The sequence below is a fragment of the Idiotropiscis lumnitzeri genome, chromosome 1, assembly GCF_059441095.1.
Source record: "Idiotropiscis lumnitzeri isolate Australia: NSW breed Sydney's pygmy pipehorse chromosome 1, RoL_Ilum_1.0, whole genome shotgun sequence".
NCBI lineage: Eukaryota > Metazoa > Chordata > Actinopteri > Syngnathiformes > Syngnathidae > Idiotropiscis > Idiotropiscis lumnitzeri.
Genome location: NC_142391.1, coordinates 33589644 through 33615873, shown reverse-complemented (window position 1 = coordinate 33615873; position 26230 = coordinate 33589644). Strand labels below are relative to the sequence as shown.

Genomic DNA, 26230 nt, shown 5'->3' with positions numbered 1-26230 from the left:
TTATTGCACTTTTTGGGATTGAGTAAGTTTATGTTCAACTCGTACATCGGCTAATGTTACAGAATGAAACAATACATTTTAAAATACTTTTTAGGAATTGCACTGCTTCTGCATTTCAATGCTGGTGATGAAAATACTTGCATGACTAAGAAATTTTCAAGTGGTACCCGAAGGAGAAAAAAAAGAGAGAGAACCGAAGGCAAAAGTAGTACCACACTTGTCCAAACATGATTGGCATGCAGGAATGTATACTTAAAATGCCATCAATAAAAGTACAATTCCAGAGTTATACTACAGTTGACGTTTACATTTTGCAGGTAATGATCTTGCCACTCATGGTTCCCACACGTACCCGTTCACCTTTCAAATCCCGCAACTGTGAGTCTCATCTCTGTTCAAAATCCTGTGCTGCTATTTGCTAAAAATCCTCCAATATATTTGCCCAACGTTGATTTCCTATCTTGCAGAAACCTGCCATCTTCTTTCCAGGGTTCACATGGAAAAATCTAATACACTCTGGAAGCAAATCTGAGCAGGTCGATGAGAATTGACTGCAAAGCCAAAACTTATTTCACTGTCATTCAAAAAAGATACAATGACCCGATGTTGACGGTATAGCCATTAACAGGACACAAAAACACATTGAAGTTGCTTTGAAAGTTTGGCATAAGCACTGGTTAACCTCTTCACAATTCTCCTCCCTCTCCCCACTACCATTTTAGTCCCCACAGCAAGGCATCACTGGCAAGAAAATGAACTTCTTCTCTTTAGGCACAGTCAAAATGGAAGTCAATATAGAGAAAACTGGCTTCTTTCAAGGTAAGACCTGTATTTAATTATTAAGAAATTAATTATTGAGTAAGTTACAAGACTCTTGAGAGTGGTGCGTTCGGGAAGGCTGAACGCGCATCACCAGGTCTAACTTAGTGCACACATGTGCAACCAAATTATATCAGTGGCGCTTCCTTCTTGAATGTATAGGTTATAAATTATAGTGTAAAATAATTTAAACTCGAGTTAGGGTTTCAATGTAGGGTTTATACGAGGGTTCGGGTTTGGAACAAGGGTTATGGTTTCAAAGTAGGGTTTTTGAACTAGGGTTCCTTTTTAATGACAAAAACTTGGCATTTGAAAACAAGTGTGTGGATTTTTCACGTGTGCTGGAGCTCAAATTCCTCCTTCACTATGATAAGGGCTTTGGATAAGGTATGAACTATTTAGACAAGCCACTATAGTATTGATCATTTGTGAGAGGGGCGAAAAAAATGAAGATTTGAAATTGAATCGCGTGTTTTAACGACACTTTGTACACACTGCCACACCCTAAAATCAAATAACAACTCAAATCACAAACAACTAATTTGTTTTATTGGGAGAGATATGACGCACACTGATATTTACTTTTTTTTTTTTTTTGCAGGCGAAGGCATTAAGGTGGTGGCCTATATTCTAAACAGGTCATCTCGGGATATCAGGCCCAAGTACTGCTTGTATAAGAAATACAGTTATTTTGCAAATAGCAAGAGGAAGGTTGAAACCGAGAACATCCTAAAAGAGGTGGGTGGGTCCATCCCTCCTTCTACGGGTCACTCTGTAACCAGGATCGTCACTATCCCTCCCACTACATGTGCATCCGTCTTAAACTGCAACATCATCAAAGCAGAGTACCGACTGAAGGTGTGTGCTGATTCTGTATGTTTACAATATGGTGTTGAGATGATCAAAAAGTTTTTGTACCCCTTGGACTTTTTCCAAATGTTGCAACATGATAACTACAAACTACAATGTTCTTTGTGTTCTTTTTTCTTTATTATTATTTTTCCAAACAACACATAGTAGCACATAACTGTGAAGTAGTATGGAACTTATACATAGCTTTCACATTTTAGGCAAATAAAAATCTTAGAAATGTGGGGTAAATTTGTATCCCCCGCTGCCCTAATAAAGTATTATATTCATATACTCTGGTCATAATACGGTTGAATACGATTATATTTAATGTGAGTTTTCACCTTAAAGTCCACAGCGCCCTCGGTATCGGCCTAGCTCGCCAATTGGGAGAAAACTACATCCGCTCTACATTATGATGGCTGCGTAATTGAAGAAGGGAAAACGACAACAACAAAATAAATAAATTATAAAAAATATTACATAAATACACTTTTTCTTTTAGGTGTACCTTGATGTCAAGTATGCCTCAGACCCAGAGATCAAGTTCCCAGTGGTTGTCCTGCCATCTGTCCAGGGACCTGATGATGAGCACTTGCCCATGCAGCCTGGCTTTCAACACAATTCAAACATGGGTGTGAACATAAACTTCATGCAGGAGCCAACTGCATTACCTCGCCCACCCTATGAGGAATGCGTGATGTACCCATCCTCGACTGGGTTTGATGGGAAATCTTAGAAGCTACTGCAGGCGGCATGGTGGAACAGGTGGCTGACACATCACAGTCATATGTTCTGAGGTCGAACCTCATGCATTGAAGAATCAAAGTTGCCAATATGGTGATTATGAGTGTGAATGTTTGTTATTTACACGTGCATTGCATGTGATTGACTGGCGACCACTCCAGAGTGAAACCTGCCTCTCTCCAAGAAGCTAACAGGGGTCGGCTCCAGCTGATATGTGACCCCGAGTAGAATAAGTGGTAGAAAATGGCTCCATGGATCGATATATTTTACAATCTCGTTGAAGTCAGTTATCTTTTTCAAGTGCTAATGAAGAACAAATGCAACAGGTTCTTAAATTGTTGTCAGAGTTAATGCAGCCTTCGATTATTTTAGCTGGTGATTTTGCAATTAAAATCTTGTTTTAAAAAAATCATATATTTTAAGATATTGTATTACATGACATTCAACAAAATATCAACACTAGCGATATAAAACCAGCATTAGCACTTTAAACAAGCTGACATTAGCCATTATGCTTTATTGGTACCATGACTTTATTTGTTTGTTAATTTGTTAATTGCATAGATTTTAAGTTTTATTGTTTGAAATGTTCAATTGACTAAAGATTAAAAGCAAGTAATAAACATACTTGTCAAACAGGAATGTTTAGGTATGTGACTATATACATACATACATACATATATATAATATATATATATATTATATATATATATATATATATACATATATATATATATATATATTATTTTTATTTTTTCCCCTCAGTGGTGGATATTCTTCCATGCTTTCAGCAAAGCTTCTGAAGCCCAAATTAACAGGTCAGCTGCTTTTAATTTGCCCGCAAGTGCATGGTATTTAATTCACATCTAGTCTGCTAAACCCTCTTGTTTTTATTGGTTGTTTTCCCTCTGGCATGGTGGTTTGTTAAAAATCAAACAGAGGTACAAGAATGGGCCAGAGAGAGGAGTTGTAACAAAAACGACAAAACATTCTCATCTGTGGATAATTTCCTTTTCGACGAACCAACCGAAAATGCATCTATTTTAGAATGTTGGGGGCGTGGGCGGGGGGCGTCGGCAACCAGAGAGAGCCCACAAAAGCGTGGGGAAAGCATGGGAACTCCACACAGGACTGCTGGAACTATGATTCGAACCCACAATCTCAGAAATGTGGGACATATTAATCACCAGGCTTGCTGAGTCGTTCTGTATGTAATTACTAATTCGACGTGGTCTAATTTAATAGAGCAAGTGTACCTAATGGTTTGGCTTATGTGGCTAGTTTTATGGGCTAGATTCTGATCGCAAAGTTTTATACAGTAGACTGAGATACCGTTGTGTTTTACACATATCTCAATTGGAAGTAGTATTACCATAAACGAATGCCTTTGAATTACATAAGTGACTGAAGTGAACAAATCAGGGATGGTGGGGGGATGTAGTCAGCCAGAAGACGCGCCCATTGCGGAAGGGTTATCGCTGTAGTTTTTTTTTTAATCGCTGTAGTTTGGGAGCGAGAGGAAGTCTTTTTTAATCATGCCGAACACAGTGAAAAGCCTGAAAGTTACTTTCAATGATGTCGGCGAAAAAAATACGTTTACGAATGGCGACACCGTGAATGGACAAGTCATTTTGGAAGTGACCAAAGATTGCAAAGCGGAGTCGCTTTATGTGAAGTTTAAGGGCAAAGCCGAGGTGTCGTGGAGCGAGAGACACGGCAAAACTACTGTCACTTATCACTCAAAGGACAAGTATTTCAGCGTCAAACATTACTTTATTCGGGACGGAAACGCCACTGGTAAGTGTGTTTGAGTTTTGGTAGTGATTTGCGTTTAAATGAATACGTTCCTCCGTGTGCAGGTCCAAACTTGTATCATTTGAGCTGCCCAGAAGAGCCATTTAGAATGCACTTAACGGAACGTCTGAGGGTTGTTTGGGTGTATTGGAGTCACCGTTATTTTTGTTTATCATCGTAGAACAAATCTCACCAAACCGGCAATCTACGTGTTCGCTGTATTTTCTCCGCCTGAGTTAATACACAGTGGTTATTTTGCCCTGACAGACAACTCGCCACCGACCGCACGAATCGCGGGAATAATATTTGCAAATTCTGCGTTGGTGGACGTGTGCCAAAGACATTCGAGCGCTTGATTTTTTAATTTTTTTTTAAAGATGCTACCCTTACCTTCCACAACGAAACACCGGACTATATGTAATTTTTACAAACATATTTAAGTACGTCTTCTTTGACCTGCATTTAGCGAATAGAAGTCCAACATGCGGACATATAGGCTAGCCGAATGGCATACTTTTCTATAATTACGTAACTAAAGTGTCTTCAGAAATATATTTAAAAAAACTACCAGTAGTCGAATTTAAAGGCTCGCTTAATTGACGTTTACATTGGCACTTATTATGTGGCCAAACTACAGCCCGGCGGCCACATGCGGCCCATTGAACATTTTAATCTGGCCCGCCAAACTTGAAAAAAAATAAATGAATACCCCTTGTTAATGTTTTATTTTCTAAATACTGTGGTGTGTCGAAGACATATTTTGTTGTAATGCTTTTTGTCAGGAGTCGCCTTGCGGCGATGAGGTGGACCCAAGAAGCGAGGAAGCAGGGGTAGGTGAAGCTTTAAGGAGATTTATTGTGGAGCTTGGTGGGGACGAACAACGGGGCGTGGGCAAAGAAACAACACAGGCAACTGAACTAGACTAACTGGACGATGACAAGGACCAAACACGAGACGGGAACGAGCCAGGCGGACAGGGAACGAAGACAAGTGCAACAACGGGAGCGAAGCGCAAGTCGCGAGAGTCCGAGGTGACGTGGCAACAGGAGGCAAACAGGGTAATGACCCGACACTGCGTTGTCGGTCTGGAAGGTTTAAATAGTCCGGGTACTTAGGGGAGCAGATGGGAAGCAGGTGCGTGATGATGACTAGGAACAGGTGCGTAGCTGGTGAGAACGAAAACAATAACAAAGGCACATGGCAGGGAGGTGATGAAAACAATAACAAAAGGCACATGGCAGGAAGGAGGGAAGAAAATAACAAAAACACTGACGTGGCAGACACGGGTCATGACAGTACCCCCCCCTCAAGGGACGGCTTCCAGACGTCCCAAACGAAAACAGTCAAAAATGAAACCAAGTCCAAGAACGAGGGTGGGCGGAAGGGGGCCGGTAGGTGGGACCAAGGCCCGCGAACTAGGCCGGTCTGGCGGATGTCCAGGGGGCCAGACCAGCGAGCCCCGACGGGGCCATTCGGGCGGACGTCCGGGAGGCGGGACCAAGGCCCGCGAACTAGGCTGGTCTGGCGGATGTCCAGGGGGCCAGACCAGCGAGTCCCGACGGGGCCATTCGGGCGGACGTCCGGGAGGCGGGACCAAGGCCCGCGAACTAGGCCAGTCTGGCGGATGTCCAGGGGGCCAGACCAGCGAGTCCCGACGGGGCCATTCAGGCGGGCGTCCGGGAGGCCCGATCAACAAGTCCACCCGTGAACACTCAGGCGGACGTCCGGGCGCACCCGAGACCGGAACGTGGAGCGGCGGCTGGTCGTCCAGCGCCGCCGAGTCAGGAACGTGGAGCGGCGGCTGGTCGTCGAACCCCGCCGAGACAGGAACGTGGAGCGGCGGCAGGTCGTCGAGCCCCGCCGAAGCAGGAACGTGGAGCTGTGGCTGGTCGTCGAACGCCGGCGGGACGGGAACTTGGAGCGGCGGATGATCGTCGAGTGCCCGCGGGACAGGAACGTGGAGCGGCGGCTGGTCCTCGAACCCCGCCGAGACAGGAACGTGGAGCGGCGGCTGGTCCTCGAACCCCGCCGAGACAGGAACGTGGAGCGGCGGCTGGTCCTCCAACCCCGCAGAGACCGGAACGTGGCACGGCGGCTGGTCCTCCAAACCCTCTGAGACAGGAACGTGGAGTGGCGGCAGGTCATCGAACCCCGCCGGGACAGGAACGTGGAGCGGCGGCTGGTCCTCGAACCCCGCCGAGACAGGAAGGTGGAGCGGCGGCTGGTCCTCGAACCCCGCCGAGACCGGAACGTGGCACGGCGGCTGGTCCTCCAACCCCGCTGAGCCAGGAACGTGGAGCGGCGGCAGGTCATCGCACCCCGCCGGGACAGGAACGTGGAGCGGCGGCTGGTCCTCGAACCCCGCCGAGACAGGAACGTGGAGCGGCGGCTGGTCCTCGAACCCCGCCGAGACCGGAACGTGGCACGGCGGCTGGTCCTCCAAGCCCGCTGAGACAGGAACGTGGAGCGGCGGCGCTTCGTCGGGAGCCGCTGTGACAGAGACGAGAAGCGACGGCGGGTCGTCGTCCACCGCCCAGGCAGGAAACTGGAGCGCCGGCGAATCGTCGAGTTCCGCCGAAAAAGGAGCTTGGGGCGACGGCGGATCGTCGAGCACCGCCGAGGCAGTGACGGGAAGCAATGGCGTGTCCTCGGGCGCCGCCGGGACAGGGAATTGGGTTGGCGGCGGGCCGTCTGGCACCGCCGAAGCAGGGATTTGGAGCTGCGGCGGGCCGGGCGCAGCGGGGACCGGGACTGGTAGCGGACGCAGGGCGTGCCCCGCTGCAACAGGGACTTGTGACGGACGCAGGGCGTGCTCCGCCAGAACTGGGACTTGTGGCGGACGCGGGGCCTGCTCCGCCGGAACAGGGACTGGGGGCGGACGCAGAACGTGCTCCGCCGGGATAGAGACTTGTGGCGGACGCATGGCGTGCTCCGCCGGAACAGGGACTGGTGGCGGACGCAGGACGTGCTCCGCCAGAACAGGGACTGGTGGCGGAGGCATGGCGTGCTCCGCCGGAACAGGGACTTGGAGCGGACGCATGGAGTGCTCCGCCGGAACAGGGACTTGTGGCGGAGGCATGGCGTGCTCCGCCGGAACAGGGACTTGTGGCGGAGGCATGGAGTGCTCCGCCGGAACAGGGACTGGTGGCGGACGCAGGGCGTGCTCCGCCAGAACAGGGACTTGTGGCGGACACAGAACGTGCTCCGCCGGAACAGGGACTGGTGGCGGACGCAGGGCGTGCTCCGCCGGAACAGGGACTGGTGGCGGACGCAGGGCTGGGTCCGCCGGACCAGGGATTTGAAACGCTGGCGAGGCGCCGGAGCGGGGGTCAGCAGCTCTCGGGAGGCCAGAACGGGCCCCCGCAGCTCGGGGTGAACCGGGACAGGGCGTATCAACTGGCGGGGAGCCGGAACGGGGTTCAGCAGTTGGCAGGAAGTCCGGACGGGACTCCACCGCTGGGGGGGAGCCGGAACAGGGTTCAGCAGCTGGCAGAGAGCCGGGACGGGGCTCGGCAGCTGGCGGGGAGCCGGGAAGGGGCTCGGCAGCTGGCGGGGAGCCGGGAAGGGGCTCGGCAGCTGGCGGGGAGCCGGGAAGGGGCTCGGCAGCTGGCGGGGAGCCGGGACGGGGCTCGGCAGCTGGCGGGGAGCCGGGACGGGGCTCAGCAGCTGGCAGAGAGCCGGGACGGGGCTCGGCAGCTGGCGGGGAGCCGGGAAGGGGCTCGGCAGCTGGCGGGGAGCCGGAGCGGGGCTCAGCAGCTAGCGGGGAGCTGAGACGGGGCTCAGCAGCTGACGGGGGGCCCGGACGGGACTCGACCGCTGGGGGGGAGCCGGAACAGGGTTCAGCAGCTGGCAAGGAGCCGGGATGGGACGCTGCGGCTGGAGAGGAGCCGGGGCAGGGCTCAGCAGCTGGCGGGGGGGCGACAGAGGGCCGGGCGCAGCAGTCGGACCGGGCACAGCCGAACCGGGGGCCCTGATCCCTATCAGCCTGCCGCCATAGGGAATCAGGGGAATGGGGAACACGAGGGACCGAGGTTACTGGGGCTGGTGAACGTGAGCTAGGGGGTGCCAGGGGAACGTGAGCAGGTGCTAAAACCGATGGTGAACGAGGTGTGCGACGTGACCGTGACTTCCGAGATTTTGGACGTGAAGCGCGCGAGGTGGAGTGGGAGGTGGTCTTGAAAGACTCGAACGAAAAGGGTGTCAGGAATGGTTCGGGGGGAAGAAGGTGACTGGTACTAACTGTGTCCGGGGTGCGCTGAGCGTCTAACAAGGCGTAAATGTAGTCGGCATCGTACTCGTGATCCGAGTCGACAAAAACGTGCGGGGCGTAGTGCTCAAAAACTTCTGCTAAATCATTATCAACTAAAGCGTGAGTGGGTGAATTGGCCTGGTGATCAAAATTGTCGTCGGAATCGGAATCAATGGTACAGTGGGGAGGAAGGTTGGGAGGGAAGTCGAGGGCGTTTCCGTGAAACGAAGACGAGGTACGGGGCTGGTCGGCAGGCTGGTGAGGGGCAGGCACCGGAGGCTGCACGGTCGGTGCAGCTGACGTGGGGTCTGCATGGGTTGCTGCAGCTGACGTGGAGGCGACGTGGGTTGCTGCTTCTGACGTGGAGGCGACGTGGGTTGCTGCAGCTGGCGTGGAGGCGACGTGGGTTGCTGCAGCTGGCGTGGAGGTGACGTGGGTTGCGGCAGATGACGTGGAGGCGGGACCCCTTTCAGCCAGCTGTCGGTCGACCAGCTGTGCCAGCCTCATGCTCTCCACCATCTTGACCTCCAGCTCCGCCATCTGAGCTGTCAGCTCCATGATAGCCTCCCGGGGTGGTATTGCGGCGGCACCCTTCTCCGCGATCGAGGCCACCTGCTCCGCTATCTGGGCCAGTCGTGCCCCCAGCTCAGCGCGGCGGGAGTCCAAAAGGTAGGCGGTCTTTTCGAACAAGTCCTCGTAATCTGGGGAGGCGGGGAGCGTGGCAGACGTGGCGCTGAGCTGATCGGCGGGTTGGTGGGGGGGGTCCGTGCGGCGGTGTCCATGACGCCCCTCGCTGGGTCCTTCTTTCGAGGTCGGGTCATTCTGTCTGGAGTCGCCTTGCGGCGATGAGGAGGTGGACCCAAGAAGCGAGGAAGCAGGGGTAGGTGAAGCTTTAAGGAGATTTATTGTGGAGCTTGGTGGGGACGAACAACGGGGCGTGGGCAAAGAAACAACACAGGCAACTGAACGAGACTAACTGGACGATGACAAGGACCAAACACGAGACGGGAACCAGCCAGGCGGACAGGGAACGAAGACAAGTGCAACAACGGGAGCGAAGCGCAAGTCGTGAGAGTCCGAGGTGACGTGGCAACAGGAGGCAAACAGGGTAATGACCCGACACTGCGTTGTCGGTCTGGAAGGTTTAAATAGTCCGGGTACTTAGGGGAGCAGATGGGAAGCAGGTGCGTGATGATGACTAGGAACAGGTGCGTGATGATGACTAGGAACAGGTGCGTAGCTAGTGAGAACGAAAACAATAACAAAGGCACATGGCAGGGAGGTGATGAAAACAATAACAAAAGGCACATGGCAGGAAGGAGGGAAGAAAATAACAACAAAAACACTGACGTGGCAGACACGGGTCATGAAAGCTTTTGTTCATTTTCACTTAAAATTAAAAGTATTCTTTTTCTCAGATGAGGTGAGGTTACCAAAACACTCCATCCATCTGCTCCTGGTCCGCCCCCTCTGTCAAATTTTAGAACCCATTGCGGCCCGCCAATCAAAAAGTTTGCCTACCCCTGGTCCAAGAGGTGGACGCGATAGCCTAGCACATAGCTTAAGCTATAGCTCCTCTAGCTACAGTGGAGCGCACGGGATTTAAACGACTCATGAAAGTAGCCGACAAGAGGTACGCAAATATTTTTTGCAAACCGTACTTCCCAATATGGTCAACATCGGGACGGGAGCTTAGACATGTCAAGCATTTTGCATCCACATCGCACTTGTGGTCGAGTCACAACCTGGATCCCTGTTTGAGCCTGACTGTGCATTACATTGACGACAAGTGGCGACTGCACACCGGAGTACTCGAGACAGCACATTTCCCTGATGATGTATAGTTTATTTGGCTTGCATTGACATTTTTTTCATTTTATTTAGCATTTTGTTTACAGACCACACTAGCTGCTTTGCACATGGCATTATTTATATTGTTTACAAGAGACCTTTACACAAATCTAGGCCTTTGCACATGGCTTTACAGCACCTTGGAGCAATCCATTTGCAGAAAGTGATTTTGCGAGAGGTAACCCTTTTCTCCTGTTCTTTGTGACATTGTTCAAGTCATGCAAAGTAAGCTATTTGGAATGTTTATACAAATGATTTTTGTACTTTCATTTTTCATTGAAAGTAATGTGTACCAGTTGGTCAATTAAAAAAGTAGTTAATATGCATTTCCTGCATTTATTTTGATTTTGGTCCGCAGGGGGGGAAATTATCGTGCATTTATCGTTATCGAGGTAAAATTGCTAAATTTATCGTGATATTGATTTGAGGTCATATCGCCCAGCCCTAGCTCGTGATCGCCTCCACAAAATGAAAAATACTGTTCCGATGGATTCTGCACCTCCACAGGCTGAAGTGACCAAGAACAAGAATCTGCACACGAACCCCGACTGCACCCTCAGATGTAGTGTACTCGTGTTTCAGAATTTATTTTCATATTCTCTTCTTCTTTTCCCTTCAGGGGTCGCCACAGCGAATCAGTTGTCTCCATCGAACCCTGTCCTCTGCATCCTCTGCTCTCACCCCAACAACTTTCATGTCCTCTTTAACTGCATCCATAAACCTCCTCTTTGGTCTTCCTCTAGACCTCTTGCCTGGCACTTGGAGACTCAGCGTCCTTCTGCCAATATACTCACTATCTCTTCTCTGGACATGTGCAAACCATCTCAGTCTGGCCTCTCTGACCTTATCTCCAAAGCCTCTAACATGAGCCGTCCCTCTGATGTACTCATTCCTGATCTTATCCATTTTGGTCACTCCCAAAGAGAACCTAAGCATCTTCATCTCTGCCACGTCCAGCTCTGCCTCCTGTCTTTTCTTCAGTGGCACTGTCTCCAGACCAGACAGCATTGCCGGTCTCACCACGGTTCTATAAATCTTTCCTTTCATTTTAGCTGAAACTCTTCTATCGCACATCACACCTGATACTTTTCTCCACCCGTTCCAGCCCGCCTGCACACGCTTCTTCACTTCTTTTCCACACACTCCATTGCTCTGGATTGTTGACCCTAGATACTTAAACTCTTCCACCTTCTTGGTCTCTTCTCCCTGTAAGCTCACTCTTCCTCTTGGGTCCCTCTCATTTACACACAGATACGCCGTCTTGCTGAGGCTAATCTTCATTCCCCTCCTTTCCAGGGCAAACCTCCATCACGCCTAAAGCACACATCACCACTGTCTAACATACTTCTCTGCTACTCCAGACTTCCTCATACAGAACCACAGTTCCTCTCTGGGAACTCTGTCATAAGCTTTCTCCAGATCTCCAAAGACACAATGCAGCTCCTTTTGACCTTCTCTGTACTTCTCTATCAGCATCCTCAAAGCGAATATTGCTTTATTTATTTTCACATTTTATTGCAATATGTGTTTTGTTTTGGTTAATAAACACATTTTACTCCCACTCCACACCATTTGGAGTCAGTTGAAGACTTTAAATTTTGTTGTTTTTATCAGATGGCGATCAATCACTACTGACCGATCAGCATGGAAAAACATGTACGTATCCAACACATTTGTTCCGCTTGCAAGGCCATCTAGATTTAATGTTTCATTATTTTATGTTGTGTTTTCAGACAGTAATCTACTTCTCCCAGGATCTCATGTTTTCCCCTTCTCCTTTCAGTTCCCGATGCAGTAAGTCCTCTTACGACTGTGTTTGATGTGCTATTCATAAACATAATTATAGAATATGCTAAAAAATACAACAGAAGCTCTTGTAGATGATACGGTTGACGTTGTGAGTCTACGCTTTGTCAATGTCAGGGTTCTCAAACTCCGGTCCTTGAGGGCCGCAATCCTGCATGTTTTACATGTCTTCTTCCTCCATTTCATCTGATGCGAATGATCAGCTCATCAGCAAGCTATGCAGGAGCCTGGTAACGATCCTGGTCATTTGAATCAAGTGTGCTGTAGGAGGAAAACATCTAAAACAAGCAGGATTGCCGCCCTCGAGCACCAAAGTTTGAGAACACTCTTCTATATAAATGTTGGTTGATATTCCGCATTAGGGAAATGCCCTCCTCCTTCAAAGGGTCTGTTGGTAAAATTGTGTACCTGCTGGAAACCAAGTTGAGTAGATCCATGAGGATACGCACCAAAGATACCGTCAAGATTCCCTTTGTGACACAAGCGGTCCACAACACGTTGCAGGAAATCATGGTAGGTGCAAAGTTGCATTATATATTTGTGCGAATGCTGTTTTCATGCACAAGTTAATCAGAATACTAACATCAGGTATCTGCGCTTTTTCACTCATCGCTGTAAAGTACCAATTGACACAAACTATTCCCCTGGGGCCAAACTGTCTGGCTTTGACACTCGATGGCAACGATGCTGCTTTCAGCATGTATGGTTGTGAATTCATTAAAAAATAAATATATAAAAACGCCAAATTATATTTTTGGGGGAATTCTATTCAGAGTAAATCATTTAATATTGTCGCATTGTTGCCTCAGACATTTATAAGTAACCTGAACAGAATGCCGTAACAAGAATCACTGGCGTTGCCTCTCGCTAAGTGCGCTTAACTCGAACACTCTGATTTCTCCATGGCTTTTTCACAAATTTATTTCAGATGTGTGTATCAAAAACACCAATGAGTCAGTTCAGTCAGGGATAGTATCAAGGCTTTATTTCGAAACTGTTTGACACGCTTCATACTCAAATCGGTGGTGGTGTTTTATACGTTGGTCATATTGAATCCGGCGTACGTCCAAATAATAGACGTACCGCCCTTCCTTAGCACAAGCTTCTCCCTCCCCTCATCTGCAGCGGCAGAAGTTACTTCCATTACATCCACTTCGGTAGTACACAACAATCACAGGAAAAACCCGAGGTGCACGTGGACTGTGTTATTGTCGGGCGGCGCTGACTGTCGGCAGGCTAACGCGTGTTAGCCAACAACATTGATTGGCCAGCGCCATTAAGACCCGAAAATCAACAATTCTGGTTGTCTAATTCATATATCATTCAAACGCCAAAGGTTGGGGAAGAGAGGAAGAACAATACAAAACCTCAGGGTCTTGCGATTAGATAATTGCTCTCCGTCAAACCTCGATGTCGATTCAATTTCAGAATCAGAATGCCCTTTATTGTCATTGTATTCAGTGCCAGACGAGATTAGGGATTTATCGTGCTGCCCTAGTCAGCATGAATGCACCATTAAATTTAACTTATCGTAGATTAGTGTCCTTTCAGTGCATGTTATGTATTATTCAAAAAGGGATATTTGTAACTCTCTCACAGTGCAGATGGACAGAGCTTGTGTGAACGTGTTATAAATGAATGCTTTGTGTTTTCCCTCAGACCCCTCAACACGATTCTAAGGATAAAAAAATGCACATGTTCAACTCAGGAACTGTAGCTATGGACGTCAAGATTGAAAAATCTGGTTTCTGTCAAGGTAAGAAGAGCACTCACAGTGACATTGATGCACGCTAACTGACTACATCCATGCTGCTCTGTGTTTCAGGAGAGGGCATCAATGTTATAGCCTCCATTCAGAACAACTCCACTCGAGAAATCAAACCCAAGTATTGCATCTATGAAAAGCACAGCTTCTTTGCAGAGGGAAAGAGGAAGCTTCATACTAAAGACCTCTTTAAGGAGATGGGAGAGCCAATTCCTCCATCAGCCAGCCAAACAGTCACAAGGGTCATCACAATCCCCCACGATTTGAAACCTTCCATTCTCAACTGTAAAATTCTCAAATCAGAGTACAGACTCAGGGTAAGTTAGTTCTTTTTCCACATAATCTAACGACCAATAAGTATATTTCACAAAACGATGTATTTTCTGACCCATCATGTCACAAACTGTTGGAATTTAGCCACCAACATTCAGCATAAATTGATTGTTGTCTGCAGCCATCGGCTTGGTTTAGAACTGGCGTGCCCACTCTTTTTCAGCCTGCGGGCTACTTATAAAATAACCAAGTCCAAGTGATCTGCCTAGTTTATTTATATATTTATTTGAAAATAGAATTGCAAATCTTTATAGGTACAGTATATATTGATGCACCTTACATAACTACATGAAACCATATTGCACAATACAACTAGTGCACATTTTCTGTCCTTACTTGACTGATGACGTGCGCTGAATGAAATGAGTCAAGGATAGAGTCCAGACAGAAGCTGCCGAGAGCGAGCCTTGCACATCCCTTCCAATAAACATTAGTCACGTTGGACGAGCACTTGGACTTAATGTTTGCTCGTGCTGCGACGGCCGGTTGCGGTGGTAGACGGCTCCCCCGTCCCGCGGGTCATTCTCCAGCACCGGGGGAACTGCGAGTGCACAAAAATCCCTTGCAAAACCAAATGCATCTGTTGCGGGAGATTTGTGACAGCCACTGCGCGGGGATCTAGAACGTAACCTTGTTCTAAAAAGTCACATTTATAGTATAACGTTTTGATCAGGCAACATGTCCAAAGTCAGACTAATGGAAAAGCAGCAGTCCAACTAGGCTGAGTTCACATTTCTCACAATGGCTCTATTTTCCTTAGGTTTATTTGGATGTGAAGTATGCTTCGGACCCGCAGGTCAGATTTCCCATAATCATCCTTCCAGGCTCTCAGGCATCTGCCATGGCAGCAAGCTTCCCTTCTACTTCTGCTGAATTGGGATTTGGATCATTTGGATACCAAAACCCACCTGCCTGGAACGCGTTTTCACCACCGCAACCTTTCGATCCCCCACCTCCTTATGAAGCTGCTGGAATGTACCCTTCTTTGATTGATTTTGGTGGTAAACAGTAAACATGTGTGTACACAAGAGCTACTTCTTGTTCTTTTCAAATGTTAACTTCCACTGGAAAAAAATGGCGTGTTGGATTTACTCAATTGTATTTCCTCAAGTGGTTTCACAAAATAAAAGCATCAGTATCCAAAAAAGAAAATATAAGTGCAGTTGTTCTATTCTACTTTGCAAATGTATCTGGATCCAGATGATCTTATTTCATCCAACCACTTGAGCAAATGAAATTGAGTATATTCAACACATTTATTTCAGTGTATTACATCTACTTAAAGGGGAAGTCAAGTCCAAAATGTTCTTTAGAATTATATGTTTTGTGCGGCCCCTCTAGTCTAAACACGGCAGTCTGATTAATATTGCCTTTGTGGAATATTAATTATGCTTCGATTTTGCCTCTTGCATGTCCACTGCAAATGACTTCAGTGTCTCTGGGCTCAAGTAACGACCGTCACAGCTAACTTTTTTTCTGGGTTTGATCATGTGTCATTCACAAGCTCACAAGCTTAGGCACTGTGTCGATGGTGGTAAATTGGTTGGTACCTTTGATTAATTCATTCTTTTGTATTTACATTCATTCTACGTACATTTCAGAGTCTTATCTGCATGCAGTTTATACTGTAAATGTAAATGAGGCACCAGGACTGATATCACAAAAGATCGGTTTCAAGCCCAAACGACTGGTTTTCCCCGTCAGTGTGGGCCAGGTGAACAACCAGCGTGTATACGGAGATCCTGCAGTGATTTATTTTGTTCGGCGTGTGAGTAGAGGTGAGAGACGACTTTTGGATGGTTTACCAAGACAACACGCGTCAGTGCTAGAAACTTTGAAAGGGACTACTTGTAGTTTGGAGTTGAAATATTGTACATTTTTTGTGACGTCTATCTTGTAATATTTCTGACACCTCTTGGATAGTAAAGCCAGCAAACTGTTTGTTGCTTTTTTAGTGTGTCCCATCAACAACTTCAAAATATATAATTTGCTGTTTTTGTTGTATACAGGCTACATGGTGGGAGTATGGCGTGGAATTGTCATCTTTTGTCTTTGGTCACAAGTTTCAAATGTATGTAAAAGAAATGTAATTTCTTAGGAAAGTTGTTTTGTCATTGGTTATTTTGCAAGACCCATTCGTGGCATTTCAGTTAAACTGAAAAATAAATGGTGCAATTTGAAAGTCACAAACTAAAGAGATACCATAATCTTATGTTTGTTGGTACACTGAAAAAATCCTTTGAATTTGTTTTAGTCAAACATGTACATAGGTTGCCTATGATGATAATGTGTTCAACTGACACATCATTTTATTATTTACAAGATGAGGGGAAAATTGTATAAATACATAACATTTTCATGTGCTACTAGTATACATGATCAAATTAAATGCTTGTTTTTCAGTGCATTATAACTTTATTGTAAATATTCTTTTTTTTTTTTTTTAAAGATGCTCGAATTTTATTTTTTGTTCTTACTATAGCTCTTTTAATCCTCGATGCCAGGGGTGTCAAACTCATTTTTGTGGATGGGCCACAATGCAGTTATGCTTTTCCCTCAAAAGGCCGTTATGACTGTGGACCCATATCAATATATGATCACTTTACGTTATCACAACAATTCTTCAATTAATTTTAAAAGAGGAGGATTGGTAACAAATAAATGGCAATATCTCATATCTCAATGTTGTTAAAATTGAAGAAAATATGCTCGAAACAGGAAGTTGACGCACATGATATGTCCTTCGCGGGCCACATAAAATGAGGTCGCGGGCCAGATCTGGCCCCAGGGCCTTGAGTTTGACATCAATTGGGCTATCCTGTTCCTCGAGGGCCGGTGCGATGGAAAACAGGCAGGACACCGGCCCTCCATGAACAGGATTGTAGACCCCTGCCTTTAAGAGTGCATATGTCAAAGTAAGAAATTTTGTGTAAATGTCAACATTTCTCCTTCTATATGGGTTTCCACCATGTTAACATTGTCAGTCAATATTTATCACTGGAATTCAGTTTTGTTGTTGAATGCTATTTTATTTGTTTTCACAGTGCCACGCTGTACTTGGGCAAATGTTGTTGTTTTTTTTTGTTTTGTTTTTTTATTCATGTCTTTTCTTCATTGTTATATAGACTATATTTAATATTTTATAGGTAAAATTATATTTCTACCCATCATCTCCAAATAAAAAGTAACTACCCGATTATTATTTTTCAATCGTGTTTTTTTTTTTTTTAATTTTCCTTTGATTCAACCTGACCCAACCCATTACATTTAGTTAAAAATGTGAAAAAACCTGACTAACCGCAGCTTGTCATGCAGCGCAGCTGATGAAGTGATTAAGCACATAGAACGTGCAGTCTGAAGATCAGGTAAAACTGCAGCTTGTTTGTAAACTTTAACTTAATATTCTGTACCTTTCTATGAAAATGACCATCACAAATTTCGCTATTGAATATGATGCAATCAATCAACAAAACATCTTCACAAACGGTGATACTGTCAGAGGAAGAATCATTGTGGAGGTGTTAAAAGAAACTCGAATCAAATCACTGACTTTGATAGCAAAAGGAAGAGGAGAAGCCCATTCATCTGACGAGGAGAGCACTTTTAGTGTTTATGAGAAATACTACACCATTTCACATCAAATCTTTGAAGACACGAGACAAGACGGTAACGTATCATTTTAATTTCTTCCTCCTCGAGGCTTTTCCTGGTGCACTTACTTGAATACGCTATATATATATAATGTAAACCTTCATTAATAAAATAAACTGAATGATATACAGATGAATCTTTTGACGGTACCAAAGTTATCGCTCGAGGAAGACACGTATTTCCTTTTACCTTCAAGATTCCTGACAGGTATTTAATTCTTACTGTTTTGCCGTGTTATGACTTGATTATTTTTCATGTAATTTCTGTGTTATTTTTATTTCCCTCCACAGAGAAATGCCGTCATCCTTCAAATGCACTTTGTGTAAAATTGTTCATAAGCTGAAGGCGGAGCTCAAACAACCAAAGAAGCTGCCAAAAAATGCTGAAACCTACTTCAAATTTGTCTCCAAACCAGCTATGAATATTCCTGGACATATGGTAGGATTTATTTTATAGATGTACTAAAAGTGAACTATTTGTAATAAACACTGACATAACGGGAAGTTGTCTTGTCAGGTGCCTTGGTCTGGTTGCAATACGACGAGTGTCAAATTCTTTGGCTCTGGAACAGTTACAATGGACGTTCACACTGACCGAATAGCATACAAGCAAGGTAATAGAAATAGAAATAGAAATAGAAATCCCTTTATTGTCATTGTACTCAAGTGTGCAACGAGATTAGAGGGCTCCCCTCTCCAGTGCAATACAACAATAATACAGACAAATATATAAATTAGATAAATAAAGAAGACAGTGCAATGGAATTCAGTACTGAATAGGGCATATAGAAACACATCACAATGCTGTTTTGCGAGGTTAGGGTGGTCTCGTGTGTGTGTGAGAGTTCAGTATGGAGATGGCTCTCGGAAAGAAACTGTTTCTCAGTCTATTGGTCCTTGATTTGATGCATCTGTAGCGCCTGCCAGAGGGCAACAGGTCGAACAGGTGTGAATTTGGGTGGGTATTGTCATTGACGATGTTGAGAGCCCTTCTAATCATGTATGCATCTGAATTACTAACTCCACATTTCAGCTTTTGTTCCCCATTATTTGCATATGAATGTGATACACAATTTAGAAGATAACATTTCCTGTAACAAAATTCCGAATTTTGGGGGGGTGCAAAATATGTACATCATAAGACTCAATATTTGGTTGCAAATCTTATTACCCATCTTTTCAACCTTACAAACCTTTGCTTTTTCTCGTCACAGGCGAAACACTCAGAGTCCGAGCTGAAATTCTAAACCGTTCAACACGTTCAGTGACACCAATACTAAAGTTTTACCTGAAGGAAAATTCCTTTGGGAATGGTCTGCAAAGTATAGTTGCAAAGAAGATCCTTCAGATGGAGTCCAAGGCTGTTGCATCGGGTAGCAAAGACACAGTGATGAAGGCAATCCCCATTCCCAGACGACTACCACCCTCCATCTTGAACTGCTCCATCTTCAGGCTGGAGTATGAGCTGAAGGTAAACCTGGCAAATTCAATATTAGCATGAGGCAACTGCTCTTATTTCCTCTTTCTATTCTCCTGGTAAATTATGGGACACTTGTGTGAGCTTATCAGTGGTCCTTGTATAATAGGTTTGAACGTAAAAATGACATCAGCACTAAAAGTCATCCCCCTATAAGTCTCTGTAAATATTTCAGGGCTTTTTTGTGAATAGATTTATGAGGAACTGGCACGACCCCTTTTGGAGATCAGCCTGTTGCTGTCTACATCAAAGCAGGGAGGCAGGCATTGTAATATTGCTTGCTCAGTTCTGTTGTCTAAAGCGGAGACCGATCGCCACCAAAATGCAAATGCACATTACTACTCTTGTCCACTTCAACTTGTGAAAGTATAAAAGCATTCTGCACAATAGCTTGGATTTATTGACTTCAAACATGATGTGATCATGTGATCACCTCCACAAAATGAAAAATACCATGCCAATCTTTTCTCCACTTACACAGGCTGAAGGGGACAAGAGCACAAATGCACACATGAACCCAGACTGGTTGTATTTCTGACATTTAACAGCGCTAAGGTTTTGTGAAGTGTCAGGAGGCAACTAGCGGCAGGCAGCAACAGCTTGCAGGTGGGCACGGATTTTTATCTCCTCCCCTTCTGCACTTCCCCAAGCACCACTCAAAAGCAGTGGTGGTTTCAAGGCCCAGTGGGAACTTGAGCAGGGTATTTTATTGTGAGATCATGTGCTAAAGACGAACAGCTAATATGGTAAAGTATTTGAATTAGGCTTTGCAACGTATGCAAATTATCTTTGAAGTAAATAAAACTGAGTTCAAATATTTAACTGCATTAAAAAAAAAAAAATTAATCTCCACTCCAGAGTTAATGCTTATATTGACAGCCATATATATATATATATTAGGAAAAACAACTCTCAGATAATGGATGGATGAATGGATATATATCTAAATATAAAATAAACAAGCACCATTTTGACAGGTCTCTCTGCAAATCAAGTACACAGTAGACGAGGGGGTCACAATTCCAATTGTTGTCCTTGCTGACGTACAACAACAGCAAAGTCCAGCAGCATTTGATGTTGAAGCATCTGGGAACACCAACCACGCAAGCTTGAGCTACACACCCCAACAACGTTCCACACCCCAACCTTTGGACTGCCCTCCTTCCTATGAAACCTTGTTCCCTTCCTAGTGTGATACTGAATTGAATTGAAGTCGACTGTATAGAGAGAAAAAAAAAAAACCCAAATAACAGCTGCAAGTTGGCAGCAAACAAGAGTATAGTTTATTTTTTTAACATATAGTTTATTTTTTGTCTCTATAGTTTTACCATTGTTGGCAGATCAGACTATTTGTAATTGAGAAATTCACCCTCAGATTTATTGTTACTGCCATGTATTAGATTAGATTAGATTTGTTTTGAAAAGATATTGTGTATTTTACGACTACTCTTGTTCAACTTGCAATGACTCCTCGAGTGACGCAACAATCAGTAGTTGAACAACCAGAAGCCCTTGAAATCCTGTGACATCAAAGTATACAAATAAACTAACAAATTGATCATTTGCATTCAACCAGACTGACTCAGAAGGAGTGCTGAAGTTGCTTTTAATGTCTTATGGCTGCAGTGCGCTCAAGGGCAGTGTTTGAGTGTTGAGCTCTAAAAGAAAAAAAAATATTTTTTGTTCTGTACTTCAGCATTTTGATTGCTAACAGCCAATCAGAATGACCACTGCTTTGCATCCTGAAATTGATGGCACAAAATTCATTCAAATCAATCATCATTGTCTAAAAGACATAACTACTCAATTCTTTGCCATTTATTCCTGCTTGTATTTTGAGTATATGTTTTGCATTTTATTGTATACAACCATGACTGTGATTGGTGTCACAAACAATAACTTCTCAGTCGTTAAGGAGGGATGAACATTGTGTAAATACAAACTAAACGTTTCAAAGAGAGTTCATACGGACAACTCGCTCAACTTTGCTTCGTTACGTTTGCTGGGAGTTCAGGAATCATGAAATTTGTGGCACGTTGCTAGACTCACTAACTGTCATAATATTGCAAAACAACCTCAGAGTATTTTGTTATGTTACTTGGTTAAGTATTTGAGAATTAGAGTTGTTACTTGTCAGGGTCACCAATTGGACATTTCATAAACACACTGTCAAAGAAGAGAAAGAGAATTTCCCATTGTAATAAAAACTAATTAAAAAAAAAAACGTTTTAAAAAAGCACGGGTAGTATTCCAGTCTCTGAACAAAAATGATTTGAATACACACCAACATCCTTTATTGCATATTTGACATTTGCTATCCCACTCGGTCTAATTCATGTTACTGACTGCATTCAATAAATGACAATAAGCTCATTTAGGTTGAAGAAGTGAAGTCAAGTGAAATAAGCCAAAAAGCATTGTTATTGAGAATAATGGTTGGGAGGTGGGTCAGTGCTCGCATTTGTCAATATCTCTGGCACAAATAAATCTGTTGTTGATTGTGCAAACTTCAGTGTCCCAGAGTAGATCTAAAAGGAAACACAAAAAGGGACAACAACGATAATGTAATCAATGTGCATCCTTTCCCTCTTAATTATTCAAGCCATCAGACAAGCTGCAGTCCATTTAAATCAAACAGGAAACTAAATTAGAAGTAAAAAGCAATTCACCATCATCTTCAATCTCAACGCAATTTCCATCGTCATTAGCGTTGAAGTTAGTGAAGCCAACATCTGAGCCATCAGTCCAGAAGAACTGATCATCCTGGAAGCCAGAAGAACACATTTCAATGAGTCAAGGCAAAAGGGAACCAGATGCTTGTTTGTTTGTCATGACATAATTCATCATCATGTAAGAGCCTTAAAGTTTGACATCTTGATTATGACAAAAAAAAAAGATCATATGTCTTCTGTCACCAGCTTATAGTGCGAAACAATTTCATGCTCTTGTCACATCTAGACAGGATTATAGTCATTCTGTACTGCAACAGATCTCAAAAGACACTAGGGCTGGTACACGTTTATTTTACTGACTGGTGACTGGAGCTCAAAAGGCGATATGACCAACTCAACTCCCACTTTTTTGGCAGCAAGTAGGGAGGGGAAGGGGTGGCGAGTTCTCTGGGCTGCGACTTTGTGGTGCTTGCCCTTCCTCCTATTGTTTGACAATCCACTTCTGTGTTATCAATAATGTAGGACTTTCATTCCCACCACGAGCAGTGTTTTTTTCCGCTTGATGATGAGCGCTTGCTGGCCCGACTCAGGGTTATAATAGTTTACATTGTTTTATAACAGTTTACTTTTTAACTTGTTTTTGACTTCAGTATTTCAAATTTAGTTTGGTTTTGGAGCAGGTTTGTTAGTTGTCATTTTTTTGTTTTAGTTTTAGTTTTATGTTTTTAAAACGGTGTACTGATTATGGCGGCACGGTGGATGACTGGTTAGCGTGATGGCCTCGGCACGATGGCAGAGGTCGTGGGTTTGATTCCGGCTCCGGCCTTCCTGTGTGGAGTTTGCATGTTCTCCCCGTGCTTTCGTGTGTTTCCTCCGGGTACTCCGGTTTCCTCCCACATTCCAAAAACATGCATGGTAGGTTGATTGAACACATGAAATCGTCCCTTGGTATGAGTGTGAGCGTGGATGGTTGTTCGTCTCTGTGTGCCCTGCCATTTGCTGGCAACCAGTTCAGGGTGTCCCCCACCTACTGCCCGAACACACCTGAGATAGACTCCAGCACCCCCGCGACCCTCGCGAGGAGAAGCGGTACAGATAATGGATGGATGTACGGCAGGGGGGGAATAGTGAATGCCTCCCTCGGGTGGATGCCTGTGGCCCCTGACCCATTGCCTTGCTCCCTCCTTTTGCATGCCCTTGTGCATTACTGTACCTTAAAGAACATGTCTTTGCTCGGTTCATGATTTAGACGGCAGATTTACAAAAACGTTGCATTCAATAGATTTTTTTACCCGTTGTTAGCTCTTTTAAGAATTAAGAAATGTTTTACCCCTAATGCCTTGTGGAGTCCAATCCAGACGTCAGCACCAGGGTCAGAAGTGTCTTCCAGAATCACTTGGAGAATGACGGCATATTCCAAAGCACTTCTGAACGAGGCCAGATTCCCACCAAGGATTTTGCAGATCCTCTACAAGAAGATACAACTCATTAATATCCTTGAGAAAATATTTACTTCAAGCACAAGAAATACTAAAGACTTTGGGTTTGCAGTGTACTGGTCATGATTGCACAAACTTCATTTACTCATCCATGACGTTTCGTAGACATGGATAGAATTCTGCTTTGTGATAGCATTTAGCTGGTTTAGCCATACCATGTGAAAGTCTTTCATACCTCTGCATCTATGAATGCTCTTGGGTAATCTTGAAAGAGGTAACAGCGATCGTTCAATTGAGTCCAGCCTTTAGGACAGTAATTGTCTGCAAAACAATTGGTGTTGGGAAGAAAATGTGATGTGATGATTAAATCAGGTAGCAAATGCCAAATTCATGTCATAAATTGTTTGTGCTGTTGCTGTTGGTTTTAAGTATCTTCGAGAAACAGCTACCAACCTTTGTTTTTATCACATGTTCTCTGTGAAGAAGAGCATCAAAGTATTAATACAATTACACTGCTGATAATGAACAAATGAATCCAGCAAGAAATCAAAGCACAATTGTCAATTAGTGTATCATTGGACTTACAGATGCAGACACCAGTCCACTGATCCCAAAAAGGAGGAAAAATAATCGAAGGACAAACGCCATCTGTGCAAAGACGGGAAAATACTTTGAACATCAGAGTTTGACATATGCATGGAAATTGTGACAAGGACATAAAATGTGTAGTAAGGTTTGAAACACAAGATGTCAAGCTGTGCAGTGTTACCTCTGCAGTTCCGAGTGTCGATGCTGAGAAACAAAGAGGAGTCCTTTTATATCAGTTTATGGCAGCTCAAGAATTCAAGGTGGTAACGAGACTTGTCGAAATAATTAGGCCAATCAAAAAGCAACTAAAGAAAAAGCCAATAATTCTTCTCATTCACTTTTGCTTTTGACAACCGCAGCACACACCCAATCATACCAGACAATTTAACGTAATGAAAGACCATAATTAAGATTTTGGCAAGCACCAGTTGATTATTAAACACTTCTGGATTGAGTTTGTCGTTCCGATAATGAACGAGTTCATAGTTGTCCCTGCATTCCATCTGCACACACCCGAAAGGTGAACACGGTGCTCTGAATCAATGTGGCGTTTCAGGTTCCCTGTTAATGTAATTAATTTGCTTTTTTAATCCGGGCGGGCAAAAGTTCTCCTTCCTTTGCTACCTGGTGAAATTTCTCAAACCTTCTCCTAAAATTCGTTATCATCATTATCAGGGGCGGCACGGTGGATGACTGGTTAGGACGACGGGCACACAGTACAAAAGTGCAGGGTTTGATTGTGTGGAGTTGGCATGTTCTCCCCGTGCCTGCGTGGGTTTTCACCGGGTACTCCGGTTTCCTCCCACATTACAAAAATATGCATGGTTGGGTAATTGAACACTTCAAGTTGCCCAAATTAGGCGTGGGTGTGAGCGCGGATGGTTGTTTATCTTTGTGTGCCCTGCGATTGGCTGGCAACTGGTTCAGGGTGTACTCTGCCCACTGCCCGAATATAGCTGGCATAGGCTCCAGCACCCCAGCGACCCTCGTGTGGAGAAGCAGAACGGATGGATGGATGGAATGGATTATTATAGGACAATACTTTATCGTTTGCTGGGACGGTTTTGGGGATGGTCATAGCACTGCTGTGCATCATCGCACTGTTTTTTTTTTCTCCCCCCACTATAAGCATGCAGCGAATTTGGCGTATGCACCGGGACCGTTGATGGACAAAGTTGCCAAATAATGGTATCAGGTTCACCATTTGGGCATTTCATAAACACACCATCAATGAAGAGAAAGGCGCTCAATATTTGGCTTGCAAGGAGAACGAAGAGAAAGTTTGAATCCAATGCTTGTCTCTTTGCGTTCTGATCTCTTTGTTCCCTCCCTTTTATTCATTTCCAAAAGTCCCTAAACGTGTGTCTTCAACCTAAAGGGGTGGGGTTATCTCATTGAGCAGGTGAAGACGCGAGAAGTTGTTTTTTCCATGTGTGTGCATGTCTTGAAAGATTACTGTATACATGTGATGAAAAAAGCATCCTAGCATTACTCGGCAGAAACATCGCAGTCTCGTAACGTCAAAACATCGCACTGCCACAAAGTGAAGTAGAGGCTACCATCTTATTATCTTCCTTTAACATTTTCATTTGAGTGGTCGTTATGAAGACTAATTATGATAGCAGAAGCAAGTTTCTTCATTGCAAAGCAAGAAAATTTCACATAGGGTGTTTATTGCAACCTATCATTACTATTGCTCTACTTTTGAACTACCGGTAATATCCTGGCAACAAAGCAAGTGCGGTAATTATTTCAAAATTACTCTATCAAATGGCCTTTTACACCTAATTCAAGTTAACAGCGTTTAGCCTTTTTTTTCCTTGTAGTCTGACAAGAGAAAACGTAGCACTCGTGAACACAAACCAACAGCTATTCAAAAACCACAAGCTTCATCAGTGCACTCGTCCAAAATATTCAACTTCAATGAACAAAGATTCATGAATTATTTCAGGTGCAGCGCTGGCAAGCACCACATAGGATCATTCTCATTCTTAGTCTTGGTCTTTCTCATACTTGCGTCCTTCCATTCTCAGAACCGCATCATTATTATTATTATTTTTTTTTTTTGAGAAATGTTGCCGCAGCCTGGCAATCAGGGTGAACTGCCCAAAAAAACTTTTGTCAAGAGCACCAACTGTTTTTTCTGCGCCATATTGTGATAAATTATTGGCAGACTGCACAATTATGACCA

General features: G+C 44.6%; 4 protein-coding genes across 9 annotated transcripts; 3 read left to right on the top strand and 1 right to left on the bottom strand.

Moving 5' to 3' along the window:
* The first annotated feature begins 50 nt into the window (after positions 1-50).
* LOC148344310 (arrestin domain-containing protein 3-like) lies at positions 51-2933 on the top strand. Its single transcript, XM_088296253.1, has 5 exons — positions 51-378; positions 468-612; positions 723-819; positions 1421-1677; positions 2174-2933. The coding sequence occupies exons 2-5, from the start codon at positions 541-543 to the stop codon at positions 2405-2407; spliced, it is 660 nt and encodes a 219-aa protein (XP_088152379.1). The 5' UTR covers positions 51-378; positions 468-540; the 3' UTR covers positions 2408-2933.
* A 605-nt stretch (positions 2934-3538) lies between these two features.
* On the top strand, positions 3539-17026 carry LOC148344309 (arrestin domain-containing protein 3-like). Of its 3 annotated transcripts, XM_088296284.1 has the most exons (9): positions 3539-4212; positions 10752-10871; positions 11924-11965; positions 12043-12103; positions 12478-12628; positions 13775-13871; positions 13941-14197; positions 14974-15229; positions 15815-17026. In XM_088296284.1, the coding sequence occupies exons 1-8, from the start codon at positions 3951-3953 to the stop codon at positions 15223-15225; spliced, it is 1242 nt and encodes a 413-aa protein (XP_088152410.1). In that variant the 5' UTR covers positions 3539-3950; the 3' UTR covers positions 15226-15229; positions 15815-17026. The 3 variants fall into 3 exon arrangements, with proteins under 3 accessions (XP_088152410.1, XP_088152402.1, XP_088152419.1); XM_088296276.1 differs by having other exon boundaries at positions 3540-4212; positions 14974-17026; XM_088296293.1 differs by lacking the exon at positions 10752-10871 and having other exon boundaries at positions 3541-4212; positions 14974-17026.
* Positions 17027-17129: 103 nt separating this feature from the next.
* Positions 17130-20901, top strand: LOC148344308 (arrestin domain-containing protein 3-like). 4 transcript variants are annotated; one of them, XR_015843196.1, is made up of 7 exons: positions 17130-17879; positions 17996-18071; positions 18155-18302; positions 18381-18477; positions 19078-19334; positions 19889-19946; positions 20318-20460. XR_015843196.1 is itself a non-coding variant. In XM_088296331.1 (6 exons), the coding sequence occupies exons 1-6, from the start codon at positions 17630-17632 to the stop codon at positions 20528-20530; spliced, it is 1041 nt and encodes a 346-aa protein (XP_088152457.1). In that variant the 5' UTR covers positions 17130-17629; the 3' UTR covers positions 20531-20901. The 4 variants fall into 4 exon arrangements, 2 of the variants coding, with proteins under 2 accessions (XP_088152457.1, XP_088152465.1); XR_015843195.1 differs by having other exon boundaries at positions 19822-19946; XM_088296331.1 differs by lacking the exon at positions 19889-19946 and having other exon boundaries at positions 20318-20901.
* Positions 20902-21163: 262 nt separating this feature from the next.
* On the bottom strand, positions 21164-24243 carry LOC148344307 (struthiocalcin-2-like). The gene is made up of 7 exons (XM_088296362.1): positions 24221-24243; positions 24037-24099; positions 23905-23926; positions 23687-23772; positions 23343-23480; positions 22010-22103; positions 21164-21868 (listed from the first exon to the last, which is right to left on the bottom strand). The coding sequence occupies exons 2-7, from the start codon at positions 24097-24099 to the stop codon at positions 21789-21791; spliced, it is 483 nt and encodes a 160-aa protein (XP_088152488.1). The 5' UTR covers positions 24221-24243; the 3' UTR covers positions 21164-21788.
* Between the last annotated feature and the right edge of the window lie 1987 nt (positions 24244-26230).